Source organism: Solanum tuberosum, unplaced genomic scaffold, assembly GCF_000226075.1.
Source record: "Solanum tuberosum cultivar DM 1-3 516 R44 unplaced genomic scaffold, SolTub_3.0 scf00092, whole genome shotgun sequence".
Classification (NCBI taxonomy): domain Eukaryota; kingdom Viridiplantae; phylum Streptophyta; class Magnoliopsida; order Solanales; family Solanaceae; genus Solanum; species Solanum tuberosum.
In genome coordinates this window covers 592,405-607,387 of record NW_006239019.1, presented here as the reverse complement: position 1 = coordinate 607,387, position 14,983 = coordinate 592,405, and the positions used below count along the sequence as shown (strand labels likewise).

The 14,983-nt window shown below is 35.1% G+C and overlaps 2 protein-coding genes across 3 annotated transcripts; one reads left to right on the top strand and one right to left on the bottom strand.

Annotated features, from left to right (window-relative positions):
* On the top strand, window positions 1-7,506 carry LOC102601717 (uncharacterized). Its single transcript, XM_006347654.2, has 4 exons — window positions 1-1,121; window positions 1,216-1,500; window positions 5,888-6,044; window positions 6,184-7,506. The coding sequence occupies exons 1-4, from the start codon at window positions 42-44 to the stop codon at window positions 7,404-7,406; spliced, it is 2,745 nt and encodes a 914-aa protein (XP_006347716.2). The 5' UTR covers window positions 1-41; the 3' UTR covers window positions 7,407-7,506.
* Window positions 7,503-14,983, bottom strand: LOC102602044 (protein RBL). Of its 2 annotated transcripts, XM_006347656.2 has the most exons (6): window positions 14,761-14,983; window positions 14,191-14,289; window positions 12,732-13,819; window positions 12,367-12,628; window positions 11,457-11,564; window positions 7,503-8,043 (listed from the first exon to the last, which is right to left on the bottom strand). In XM_006347656.2, the coding sequence occupies exons 1-6, from the start codon at window positions 14,780-14,782 to the stop codon at window positions 8,039-8,041; spliced, it is 1,584 nt and encodes a 527-aa protein (XP_006347718.1). In that variant the 5' UTR covers window positions 14,783-14,983; the 3' UTR covers window positions 7,503-8,038. The 2 variants fall into 2 exon arrangements, with proteins under 2 accessions (XP_006347718.1, XP_006347717.1); XM_006347655.2 differs by lacking the exon at window positions 7,503-8,043 and having other exon boundaries at window positions 11,164-11,564.

The window sequence follows — 14,983 nt, the reverse complement described above, 5'->3', positions numbered from 1 at the left end:
AAGTAGAAGTTTTAAATTGTCTTTATTTGCCTGCAGGTTTCATGAAGGAGAGCATTAGAGTAAGTACTGAAGGCAAGAACACAGTGAGAGTAGGTGGAGAATTTTTTATAGGAAGCAACACATGGTGTCGCTTCCAAGAAGATTTTCAAGCACCTGATGATTGTAACATGAAAAGGATCAATGTCAAATTTGAGGATGGAATGCTCACTATCACTATGCCACGAAAAATGCCCAGGCAATTATTAGATGAACAAACAAAACAATTTCCTCACAGAATCCCTCAGAAGGATGATCATATTCCTCCCAGAAACAATCATTCAACTGATGAAACACCAAGAAAACCACCCCCTTTAAAACCCACAGCTCAACATGCTGACAAAGATAAAGATTCTACAAGAAATGAGACATTGGGGAGTGCTGAATCATCAAAGACTCAAAAGGGTAATAATGTTCCTCCCAGAACAACTTATCCAACTACTGAAGCCGCCCCAAGAAAACCAACCCCTTTAAAACCCACAGCTCAACATGCTCACAAAGATCAAGATTCTACAAGAAATGAGATATCGGGGAGTGCTGAATCATCAAAGACTCAAAAGGGTGATAATGTTCCTCCCAGAACAACTTATCCAACTACTGAAGCCGCCCCAAGAAAACCAACCCCTTTAAAACCCACAGCTCAATTGCCAAAGCCTCAAAATGCTGACAAAGATCAAGATTCAGGAGTGAAGGAAAATAAATTCTCTGACGACCAATTGATGAGCACCGAATCATCAAAGACTCAAAAGGGTGATAAAAATATAGATTTTTCAGCTCTTAGAACAATTCCATTAGGAAAAACTAGTGGTGAGAAGGAAAGATCAAAAGATGAGAAGAAAATCTTGGAAGGTCTAGTAGGTAGTATTGAGCCAAAGGGTGATAATGTTCCTCCCAGAACAACTTATCCAACTACTGAAGCCGCCCCAAGAAAACCAACACCTTCAAAACCCACAGCTCAATTGCCCAAGCCTCAAAATGCTGACAAATATCAAGATTCTGGAGTGAAGGAAAATAAACTATTTGACGACCAATTGATGAATGTCGAATCATCAAAGACTCAAACCTTCAAAACCCACAGCTCAATTGCCCAAGCCTCAAAATGCTGACAAATATCAAGATTCTGGAGTGAAGGAAAATAAACTATTTGACGACCAATTGATGAATGTCGAATCATCAAAGACTCAAAAGGGTGATGAAGATATAGATTTTCAATCTCTTAGAACAACTCCATTAGGAAAAACTAGTGGTGAGAGGGAAAAAACAAAAGATGAGAAGAAAATCTTGGAAGGTATAGTAGGGAGTATTGAGTCAAAGATTCAAAAGAGTAAAGAAGAAAACTTGGATCATAACAGAACACAGTTGATAGAAAGTGGCAAGGAAGTTGAAATGAAGGAGAGGCATGATGCAGGAGGAAAGATTGTTTCTGAAAAGAGTGAAGATTTAAGAAAAAAGTTTCAAGAAAAGGTTGAGCAGAAAGGATCAAAAGAAAAAAGTACAAAAACAGGTTGCGCAGACTATTTTTGGAAATTTATTTCATGGTTCTCATTGTGAAGATTAATATATCAGATCAGTGCAAATGAGCTAGCTTACCTTTATATAGTGACATAAATGAGAACTGGTCTGCTCCTGGAGGGTTACCCTTTGCTGAAACAAAAATCAAGAGGTTATTGATAACCTTGCAACAATTAAGAATGCACACAAGTTTGTCTCTTGGTGCCCTGTACATATTTATCTTTTGTAGCTCCTTCTGCGTAAGCTGTAAAAAGTGTAGCATGTAATGAAATAGTTAGACATCTCATTGCAGAATGACATTCACAAAATATCTATGCTTATTTATGGCAGGGTGAAAGAGCTATACTTATCGTAATCAAGATCACAACTCAAAAGGACAGTCTAAAGAAGACGTTTCTATAAAGGAAAAAGTGTGCGCGCTTTGGTACTTTGAAAATATTATCTGAATTTTGCGTACTTCATGCCTTGATACGTTACTGTAAACAGACGGCCGTACCCATTAAAAACCCAGTTTACAAACATCTGCAGCAAACCTCTGAAAATCTGGGTCCACATTTAACCAACAAGTTACCAAATTGAATGAAAAATATGAAAGTAATACAATTTTATTAGAAATCAATACTCCAGGTAATTGCCAGAGTAAACAGTGTCCATCTTGTCAAAGTGTAACATATGCACAAAGACAAGAAGGTTAGCTCGCTCTTGGTTATTTTTGTTTTAAATACTCCTTTTCTTTTATCAGTAATAAAATCTGGTAATTTTATTACTTAACCCACGCATCATCATCCTATGAGTGACAGGCCCAAATCCCAACAATAGTAGTAATCAAGTGAGAAATCATATCCTATCCTAGTAGTAAGAAAAAGTAGCAGTTAAGAACCAAAATCCCTGCACTTGCATCCGTTTCACAATATCTTGAACAGAATCAATGGATGACTCACCAGAAATTTACTTTTTACAGAGTTCACTTACCAACCATGATGATTCATTTTGAAATGTTGGCTTGATATCCAAATTCTCAGGCCTAACAAATAGTTGAATCGAAGTAATTTTCTCATGAAGCTATTCATCAACTTTCACATCTTCAGGAAGTGAAGCAAATGTACGTGTAAATAGCTTTTTCATGACATACTTCTAAAGTCCCTGTTGTTCGAAATAATATGAATATGAGCAAACAAAGTACAAACAGCACAGCAACAACTAAACTAATAATCAGTCGACATGCAGCCTACATTCATCCACAAGCATAGAGTATAGAGAATGTGATATCCATGAATAACACAATACATTGATTCCATAAGTTGGAGTAAATTTGTATAATCATCAATCTGAACCTTTTACTGAAAAGGTATGACATATGAAAGCATGTTGAGATAAAAGGAAAAATGAGACAATCAGACTTGGTACTTCTAGGCACAGTACCAATAGCAACTCTAATTAAGACATGGGAAAACATAGAAGATTCAAGAATCCAAAGTCTTTTTGTTCCTTCAATGTTGAGATATCTGTAGATCTGTTTCTGAAGGATATCAGTGAAATTTCCTTCTGCTACTTATCAAATCACAAAAGCATAAGTAACAGAAGGAATTTTTATTTTTTATTTTTTTTTCAGTTTCAAAAAATTTCCTTCTGTTACTTATGCTTTTGTGATTTGATATTTATTAATATCCTGGAGCATCCTGAATCTTCAGTATAATAAAAAATCAGCATGTAGATATCATAGGTTTGAAACTCGGTTGAGTATAGACCCATTCCTCTATCATGTTCCACTTAAATTTCAGGCTTCTTGTTAGCCGCAGTGTTCGAACTTGTGATGTGCACCCTAGCTGCACATCTCAAGTTGTGTCCTTATTATTGAACCAAAACCCTTAAGATTCCTATTTGCATTAACATTTTTTTCTCGAATGGACATACTTATACCTACCTAAACGTCTTCGAGTTCCTAGTTGAGTTAAAATGGCAAGCATAGCTGGTTATGCAATTTGAACTGATCAAATATATGCAAATATTCAATATGCAGTAGTATGTTATAGGACTTTAGATCAGTTAGTAGTAGAAATCCAAAGCCCATGAATTCATCCATCTACGTGCTTTATAATCACTAAAAGTATGGGAAGAAATTAAGCTAAGATGACTAGCTGATTACAAGTTCCATCTTACTAAGTAAGTACTCTGGTTTTCTCAGTTAATTGGCCTAGATTGACTTGGGCATTCAAAATCATACAAATCCGATTATCCAATTAAACCTTAGCCATTTATTCTTTTAGGCTTAATAGGTGTGTTCTTTGATCTATCTAAATTTTCCTAAGTGGCCTTTCACACTCAAATTATGAATAGGCCGTTATATATATAATATCCACCGAGTCCAAAGGGACGGTGACAGACGGATTTCTCGGTTATAAAATAAAAATAAAAATATATATATATATATAAACTATGTGTACGTTATATCATTAAGTAAATTTTAAAAAAAAAAACACAAAATTTTTAAAATATAAAATGTATTTAAAGAGCAACATGATAACTCACCATCAAACTAACAAAACAATTAAGGAGTAAAACTAAATGTGGTGACAAAATTTCATCATTAATATCAAAGTCAAAATTATATTGCTAATAATACACGAAAAAACACTCTAAATAATTAGATAAATGAAAAACAAACTATATTATATATATAAGCATAATAATAAAACACAACTATTTATAGCAAATTAACAATGATTATGATAAAGCTGAAGGACAATGTAGCAATGGAAGAAAACTAAAATTCATTATTGAGAGGCTTTACATTCTACGTAGTATAGCTACCTTACATTTAACTAAAATGAAGATTGATACGGATTTGACGAAATTGCCGGCGGATGGATCACACATGCACTGAAGTAAAACATGCTACGCCAATGCTGCAGTTGACGATCCTAACACGTCGCTGTTCTCCATTTTCCGATTCGACGGCGACTCTCTCTCACTCTCACCCAATTGTGAATATGTATATATCTGAACTCCACTGCTGTATATGAAGAAAGAAGAAGGCAGAATAAATGGGCCTGGGCTTACGATTATTTGTTTAGAAGGGCTTGGGCCTATGAGAGTAAATTGGGTTCTCAATTGGGCTTTCAGGACTTATTTATGGGCCATAACACCTGAAATTCTGGAAGAAATTTTGGCAAATAGCCACTTGTCAAATCCATAATGGAAAAATTACTTGGATTGACACCTTTTAATAAATAATTTACATTTTATTTATTATCATTTATAGGAATACTATGTTAAATCTGCAATATGTATTAAAAGTTAATTATGTATGCAATATATATGTATTATAACTGTTTTTTAAAATATATTATGTTTGTTTGGTAAGAAATTGACACATTGTATTATAAGTGTATTAAAATGTGTGATAAATATATTATCCATCAATAAAACTTGTATTATATGTGAATAATAAATTGTTCTTTGTACTATGTATTAAAATTGTATTATAAATGTATTAAAAGTGATCAAGTGAAAAAGAAAATGTTATTGTTATAAATGATAAATATTTTTTTAATATAGTATATTTATGTAAGTTTCCATTAAGTTTTAACTACAATCGCAAAGTTATTCAGTATTTAGCCATTATCTAAACTATAATAATTTATTTTTCACTATTTAGGTGTCATCTAAAAACTATAAAAAATAAAATGATTTTTTTAGTGTATCGCGTTGGAGTTTGAAGCTTGAAGCTTTTTATAAGTAAAACTTCACACACTAATTGCTGGAGTTCGAAACTTTTACAAGTAACACCAGCACAATGTATTGAAGCTTCAATCTAATATTTTTTTTAAAAAATCTTGCCACAATGTTAATAATGAGACTTGTTCAAATATCAAATACAATAATATGGCGTTTCAACTCGTACAATAAAACTCCAAGATATTGTTGTTGAGTTCATGAATAATAGCATAAGTGAAATCTATTTTTCATATTATTACTCATATTCGTTCACTCATGAACACATTTTTTAATATGCATATTTTTTTATCATTATATCTATTTCAAATCTCATTAAAAAAATCTCAAGTTTGAACTTTTACAAACCCAAACTTAATGAATTGGAAAGGTTTGGGAAAGAGTAGAGCACAAAAAAAGAAGCTTTGTTGCTTTAGCTTCTCCATTTGGAGAAACCTGAGAATTTTGAAGCAATGAAATTGGAATAGTTTCATCTCTAAGAAACACAAACCAAACTTGCAATTCTTGAAACCAACACATATAAAATGGAAGATGTTGTAACCCACAAAATATTCATCAAAGCTTTCAAACTCTAATAACCGTTTCCAAGATAAATAAACCTTAAGAAGAAGAAAAAATGGCAACGAGACCAAGAGGTGGTGGCGTTGGACCTAATCGCCCTAATCGGGGACCTGCAGCACGCCCAGTTTACGAAGATTTTAGGCCTGTTTATGAGCGGCATCAAGATGAAGAAGCTGAAAAACTGATTATTTATCTTCCTGGTGAGTTTATTTAGAAATAGCCCTCCTATTTGAGCCCTAATTACTGATTATTTATCCACACGAACACAATACTTTAAAATACCATGTATCGATTCGTTCAGTGTACAGAGAGCGTGAAACTAATATAACTCACCTGCAGGTTTCATGAAGGAGAGCATTAGAGTAAGTACAGAAGGCAAGAACACAGTGAGAGTGCGTGGAGAACGGGTTGTAGGAGGCAACAAATGGCATCGATTTCAAGAAGATTTTCATGCACCTGATGATTGCAACATGAGAGGCATCCATGCCAAATTTGAGAATGGAATCCTCATTATCACTATGCCATGGAAAATGCCAAAGCAGTTATTAGATGAACACACAAAACAATCCCCTCCCACAATCCCTCACAAGGATGATAATATTCCTCCCAGAACTAATCATCCAACTGTTGAAACCCCAAGAAAACCAACTCCTTTAAAACCCACAACTCAACATGCTGACAAAGATCAAGATTCTACAAGAAATGAGACATTGGGGAGTGCTGAATCATCAAAGACAACTTATCCAACTATTGAACCCACCCCAAGAAAACCAACCCCTTTAAAACCCACAGCTCAACTGCCAAAACCTCAACATGCTGACAAAGTTCAAGATTCTACAAGAAATGAGACAATGGGGAGTGCTGAATCATCAGTGACTCAAAAGGGTGATAATGTTCCTCCCAAAACAACTTACCCAACTATTCAAGCAGCCCCAAGAAAACCAACCCCTTTAAAACCCACAGCTCAATTGCCAAAGCCTCAAAATGCTGACAAAGATCAAGATTCTAGAGTAAAGGAAATGAAATTCTTTGACGACCAATTGATGAGCCCTGAATCATCAAAGACTCAAAAGGGTGATGAAGATAAAGATTTTCCAGCTCTTAGAGCAACTCCATTAGGAAAAACTAGTGGTGAGAGGGAAAAACCAAAAGATGAGAAGAAAGTCTTGGAAGGTCTAGTTGGGAGTATTGAGCCAAAGATTCAGAAGAGTAAAGAAGAAAACATGGATCAGAACAGAACACAATTGATCAGAAGTGGCAAGGACGTTGAAAAGAAGGAGAGCCATGATGCAGGTGGAAAGATTGTTGCTGAAAAGATTAAAGATTTAAGAGAAGAGTTTCAAGAAAAGGTTGGGCAGAAAGGATCAAAAGAAAAGGAAAGTACAAGTAATGTATCTGCTGGTACCTCTTTTTATCCTGGCAGTATTGGCAACTTGAAGAATAGCCTTGTGGAACTAAATGAAGAGAGACAACTGCTTGTTAATGCTGGAGCTGCTGTGATGGTGATTATGGCTCTTGGGGTTTATGTTTACTACTCCATCGGATCAGGGAGAACTGAGTAAAAACAACCAACACTTGAGTTACGTAAAAATGTACAAAATTTACATGGATTGTAATGCTTTTAATTTGTGCAAATAAAAGAAAATGGGGTTTACATGTGCATATAAGAAAATAAGAATAAATCATTCTTTCAAGTCTATAAGTTAATCAAAAATTTGAATCAGTCAATTACATAGAGACTCGGTGCATTTCCCTCCCAGCCTATGCCAAGGGTGAAATCCCCCTCACCGCCTAAACTTGCAGTTCAGCTTTCCCATTACATGTCGTATATACAAGTAGCCAACAAACTCCACAACTGAAAGCAATCTAGTTCTTCAGAGTTCAGATGCTGTCCCTTTAACAGTTGTTTCCGTCAGCAGGGGATAAATATAATGCAATGTTCTAATGTCGGTTCATGTTAACAGTTAGTAGTCCCTCTAAGAGTCTGGATTGATTGCTACCACTCTGCTAGAAAAAAATCTGTCCATTGGTGCAAGTCCGGACAACTTCAGAAGTAGGTAGCATCAAATGTGCTCCATAACCCACTTATAGATGGAATCCCTAGCTTGTTTACACTTAATTCACAGCTTACTGTTGTAAATTAATGTGACCTCTCGTGAAGCAATCTCTTTATATGCTTCGCCTAAGTCAAATATTAGCCTGCAAAATGTCACAATATGCAGTAAAAATATAAGAAAACCTAATTGAAGAGGTTCATCATAATATGGAATGATCCAAAATAACAAGGTATTCTCAGAGATGACACAAATATCAGTGCAAGGAAAAAACAAAAAAGAGAAAAATGAAGTGGAAACAGGATACCACTCGTTTATTAATTCGTATTTTAGGAAGGTTGAAGAGGAAACAAGAATTAATATACTTATGTTGATAAAGACAAGAATAATATATATGAATATTAGTTAAGAAGATTATATATATACATGGTACCTTCGCAATAAGCAAAATATACTATTTACTAAGATTGTTGATAAATAAATTAGATCATTAGTCAAGAATGTAAATTAACTCGATTCCTATTTAATAAGTTGAACAAATGGTTAAATTTTTGTAATTATGACCTATATTTGATTTAATTATATGATCATGATTTCACTAGTTACCACTCAGCATCATTGGCGAGTGGTGGGATACAATTTGCATTTTTGAAGGACCCTACACTGAGGTGGCTACATTACTGTAGGATCCGAGCAACATGAATGAAAGAGGGAAACAACAATATTAAATGATTGATTACGTAAAAACTAAGGGACAAACTGACTTGGAGGTCGATATTATTGACTTACTAAATTGATAACATATGAATTATTTGTAGCTATAATAAGTATACAAACTAATTTGATCAGAATGACTATCAATGGCAAATAAAGCTTGAACTAACTGGAGTAATTATACAAGAAACTATACACAAATGAATCTGTCTTGTTGTAAAACAAAACAAAATTAAACACAACACGAATTAATTGATGGAAATCTAAATGATTTACATTAAGGAAATGTACACGGATTTCAGGAATTAGCCTCCTTTTTCAAGTGGGATTTCACTAGGTATGCCGTTGTTGTTGTTGTTGTACACAGATTACAGGAATCCAAAAATAAGGAAAGTATATTATTCTTATGAATTGATGGAAATCTAAATGAATTGATGGAAATCTATGTACACGGATTTCAGGAATTAGCCTCCTTTTTCAAGTGGGATTTCACTAGGTATGCCGTTGTTGTTGTTGTTGTACACAGATTACAGGAATCCAAAAATAAGGAAAGTATATTATTCTTATGAATTGATGGAAATCTAAATGATTTACATTAAGGAAATGTATACGGATGGCAGGAATTAGCCTTCTTTTTCTAGTGGAAATTGTTGTTGTTGTATACGGACCATTGGAATCCAAAAATAAGGGAAGTATATTATTCTTATGAATTGATGGAAATCTAAATGATTTACATTAAGGAAATGCATATGGATTACAGGAATTAGACTCCTTTTTCTAGTGGGATTTACACAGGGTAAGTTGTTGTATATGGATTACAGGAATCCAAAAGTAAGGAGAGTATATTATTCTTATGAATTGCTAGAAATCTAAATGATTTACATTAAGGAATGTATACGGAGCACAGGAATTAGCCTTTTTTTTCTAGTGAAATTTCACTGAGTATGTTGTTGTAGTAGTATACGGACCACAGAAATCCAAAAATAAGGAAAGTATATTATTCTTATGAATTGATGGAAATCTAAATGATTTACTTAAGGAAATGTATATGGAGTACACGAATTAGCCTTCTTTTTCTAGTGGAATTTCACTGGGTATGTTGTAAACGGATCACAGGAATCCAAAAATAAGGAAAGTATATTATTCTTATGAATTGATGGAAATCTAAATGATTACTTAAGGAAATGTATATGGAGTACACGAATTAGCCTTCTTTTTCTAGTGGAATTTCACTGGGTATGTTGTAAACGGATCACAGGAATCCAAAAATAAGGAAAGTATATTATTCTTATGAATTGATGGAAATCTAAATGATTTACGTTAAGGAAATGTATATGGATTGCAGGTATTAGCCTCCTTTCTCTAGTGGGATTTACATTGGGTATGTTGTTGTATACGGATTATAGGAATCCAAAAGTAAGAAAAGTATATTATTCTTATGAATGGATGGAATTCTAAATGATTTACATTAAGGAAATGTATACGGAGTACAGGAATTAGTCTTCTTTTTCTAGTGGAATTTCACTAGGTATGTTGTTGTATATGGATCACAGGAATCCAAAAATATTTTAATGCCAAAAAATATTACATAGAAATTGGAAGATTTGAATGTTTCAAAAATATTTTAATGCCAAAAGAGTAAGCTAAAGTTGGAGGGTATATAGTGAATTATGGGCATCAAATATGGGGCTAGTTTAGTCCTTCGCAGAAAAAAGTGAAGGTCATGCAGTGACAAATCAAAAGGCACAAGCTACTAATATTCCACCTTCAAAGGTCAGTTATATACATGGTGTCATGTAGTGTCATGTAGAAAGAACAAAAAGAAAAAAATTTAAAGAATCTGTATTTGAGAGTTGAGTGGCAATTCAAGAAACACCTAATAACGAAAAAAATTGAACAAAAGACAACAGTTTCAAAATAGTTCCATTTCTATATCCATCAAACACAGAGGCAGACCTAGGGTTCGAAGATAACAGGAGCACCACAAAAGACAGATGCACGTTTGTTGAAGCATGTCACGTAACACCGTCTCAGAGACTGATGTCCTAATGTATATATAAAAAAATTTAAAAAAAAGGAAAGCAGAATAGGGTGAGATTCGCTCCATGAACTGGCGGTCAGGGCACCACTATACATAATTTAGGTTGCATGTTTGAAACCTGCCACATACATATTTTATGCATTTTTCTTACTGTTAGCTTAAAACGAAAAACTAATGTAGCAGCCAAGATTCGAACATGAGTCATGCACCAAGGCTCAAGAGCCCAAGGGGCGAGCACTGATGACTAACCAAATGATCCAATCCAACAAATATGTTGGAGGGGCCCCTTTTTAAAATATATGATAGTTCTTCAAAGTATATAGACATATATATACCAGTTTTTTCCAAAGTTAACGGGTGCATGTACACCCCGAACCCACCACATGGGTCCGCCTCTGATCAAACATCAATTCTAACTCACATTAATAACACGAAACTTTTTTCTCTTCACATGAAAGGCACAGAGAGATAGAGTGGGGAGGGGGGAAGGTTTCAGATCGACAAAAGGAATTGAACCAAGAGCTAAACTAAACACAACATCCATTAGAACTTAAGTTCATACTTCATAGGAACATTTCAAGGAATGCTCATAGGCATACTAATTCTTGAGTTAAACATAGTACTCAAATGGACATAAATAAAGGTTTTGAGTGATGTATCACCCATTATAACAGGAAAGGTGACCACATGAGGCCTTTCAACAACAACAAGGAAATAAAAACTTGAAGATGTTCGATAGCTGGAAGTTACTATCCAAAACATCTTAAATGTTTTGCAGGCATTCTTTTAGTTTTGAGGTTTACCAGATGGCTTCGTCTTCTGTGGGGGTTTCTTAACCTTCTCAGCTTGCTGTTCCAATACCTTCTCTGAAGGCTTTCTTCTCCTTTTCAAGCCTGTCGTGCCTGTGTCCTCTGCAGCAGAATTGTCTATGAGTTACCTAATTATCAAGATTCATATAGAAGTCTAACTAAAATAGCAAACAACTTTGTAAATTTAGTTTCAAACTGGTGCAATGATACGAAGAATGGAACAAATGCATGGGATAGACTATGGGTACACTGCACATAAGTAAAAAAATACATCAGCAGCAGCTTCATAAGCACGGAGAATATTTTAGTCTACAATTACACAGAGGAGATGAGGAGAAACAAAGTTATAGCCTCTGAAATAGAGATGCAATAGATAAAGACCGTTGATCTTTTCATTATCTATTATGTCCCAATGGAAATTTCTTTACTTGATCTGGCTCAGACATCAAATTTTACTCTCCTTCCATTGCAAAGTCAAATTAAGTTTTCTGACTTCTTGTTGTTGCAAAATACAGATAATGATACTTATTAGGATATACTGAAGCAAAAGAAAAGTATCATGGATTCCTAGTAGAACTAATGTTAAAAGTGAACTCATAACAGTTCTGCTTCAGTGTACATAGTGACTTCTCTAACATCTTCAGAGAACACCCTGGTTGATTGGGATTGAGGCATAGTTGATTGATATCCAATAAAAAGTTCTGACACAAATTCAGAAATTTGAAACTAAACACTACTAACCTTAGAAGGCAGCCATTTAGGATTGTCAACTGGATAGAGATTTTATCAACATTTTCTTTCACATGACATAACAAGGAGTTTACACTCACCAAGGATATGAAATTTGGAATCACAGAATTCATAATAGTTAGATTCATTTAAAATATAATCGAAAATGTCTTACCGCCTTCAAATGGACTGGACTCATGATTCACTTGCCCATTTTGTCCGGCCTCTTCTGAAAGAGGAGACCCAGATTGGTTGCTCTCACCTAGCTTTGAACTACTACCAACACACTTGTCCTGTTGCTCTGGAGCATCAGGAATTGGATCAGCAGGCAAAAAGCAAATTTCATCTCCCGACAAATCTGAATCACTGAAAGTTGAATCATTCTCCAGACCATCTATATCAACATCTTCATCCTCGTTGACATCAGACCCTTTAACCTGCAGCATCATGTTCATATCAAAAACAGAAAAAGAAAAGTAGGAAGGATGCCTTATCTATACTTCTTTCCTATTCAACGAGTCCAACAAATAATACTCTCACCTTCTCAATTTCCGGATTGAGATCAAATTCATCTTCCCTTTCAACATACTCCTCATTTTCTTCAAGTTCTTTGAAATCGGGAGCAAATGCACTCCAATTCTCGGTGAAGTCTTTTGCCCATATATAGACTAACCCAGACAGAGAAACAGAGACTACAACAGGGTTGACAGGATGCCAAGCTAGATCTACTATCGCTTCCTTTGGTCCTTCAAGAATTTTCACAAGATGACCGGCCCGATCCCAAATGTAGATCTTGTGCTCCCCTTTGTTAGCAGAACCACCAACAACCCACTCACCATCACCACTAAAACACGGAGCTTTCCAGTGCACTCGGGTGACAGAATCCTGAAACTCCCGAAACAAAGTTAAACATAGCGCTCCAACAGCTTTCAGCTTCTCGACCCCTTCCAGATCATTCAGGTCATTGGTTGCTTCATCTAGACCCGTAAGAGCATTTTTTACCGGAAGAAGGTTCTCATAAATCCTTATTGTACGATCAGTTGAATTTATTAAGAGATACTGTCCATTTCTGCTAAACACGATATTCTTTATAACAGCATTGCCTGGAACAAGAACTATACCACGCACTTGAACACTTCTGTGGTCAACTATTAGTATTTCCCCTTTGGAGTTCCCCACATACACCAGATCTCCGTACTTGTTAAAGCAAGCAGAAGTAGGAGTAAATGGGGCAGATCCATCTGAAAATTTATTTTTTGAAGGAGGAGCAACCCCATTCCCTCCTTCAGTAGGCAAGACAGGGAGCGCAGTCATGCTTCCTGTCTCCAAGTCAACAATCATAGGAGCAGATGAAAGTGGGCACACCAAGCAAATAGATGGAGTAGTGGACCTAGGATATAGGCGAGCTTGTAAAGGGGTTTGCTGTAGAGTGATCCGATTAATCTTCTCTCCTCTGACAACATCCCAGAGTGACAAGGACTTATCAGCAGCGGAGACAAGTATGCGGTGACCATACTTTGACCAACAAACACTCGTAATAGAGGCAACAGAGTCATCGTCCTTGAATTCTCTTGCAATGCCTCTGGTCCCAAAATCCCAGATAATGCAAGTTCCATCAGCACATCCAGCTGTAAAATCAAAGGCAGTTTAGGTTTTTACAAAGGCAGCATATAATTCCTAAAAGTTACTTTTTTTATTGGTATATCTTTCCTAAAAGTTATTAATCTAAACAACCACCAAAAAGTTCTAATCTTTTTTGCAACAAATAGATATTTGAGTTGCTTCAAGATATCAATTGACTATCATCATCACATTCAGCATGATGCTTCAGAAACAAAACAAAAAGAATGAAAGCAAAAGAGCTACATGAATCAACATAATTTTGACTCATGTAGCTCTTTCGCTTTCATTCTTTTTTTTGTTTCTTGAAGTCATGTTAGTCATGTCAAAAGCACAATCAAAAGGGAAGGGGAGTTCAGTAAAGAATTATTCACAGTACCTGCAAGAAGGGTGCCGCGACGATTAAAGGCTATGCACTTCATGATCCCACTCTCCAAATACTCCTCTATAATTTCAGGGAAAACACCCTGCAATGGGTCTTAATCCCAGAAAAGAACCCAAAAGACAAATGCACATGTCAACAAAGCACATATCAACAGAAGAAGAAAAGAATCAAAATGTATCCCTATTTTGTGCACCTATGTTTGAGACACCCCTGTACAAAGATCTTCCTTTTTCTGTTTAGTCATGTTGCTTTTGTGGTTTTCTTGGAGAAAGGGGTGAATTTTCTCAAAAAATCATCCTTTCCTCCAAGAAAACCACAAGAACAACCCAACTAAACAGAAAAAAACGGAAGATCTTTCTACATATGTATTTTGGATTCTTTATTCAAGAAAACCACAACCACAAGAACAATAGAAACATTAGGTAAAAACATAACAAAATTCACCCTTTCAGAAACCCACAAATGATGTAAAACAAGCAATTCAACCTATACTTCAAGAAAACCACACAACAAAACAGAAAAATCAAGAATTTTATATGAGTGTTTCAAGAAACAGAAGCTTACCAATAATAGGAGCATCCATCATGCAAATCAAAACCTAAAATGGAGAAATTTGAACTATATGTTGATTGGTTTCTCCAATTGGAGAGAGAAAAATTCAGTCTTTATGGGCTAAAAGAGTGAGCTTCTGAAGTATTACACCAGAGAAGCGGAGAAAGAGAGAAAAACGACTACTTCTGAAGTGGGGGGTTCTTGAAACTATGAAAAAGGGTTTTAGAACAATTTA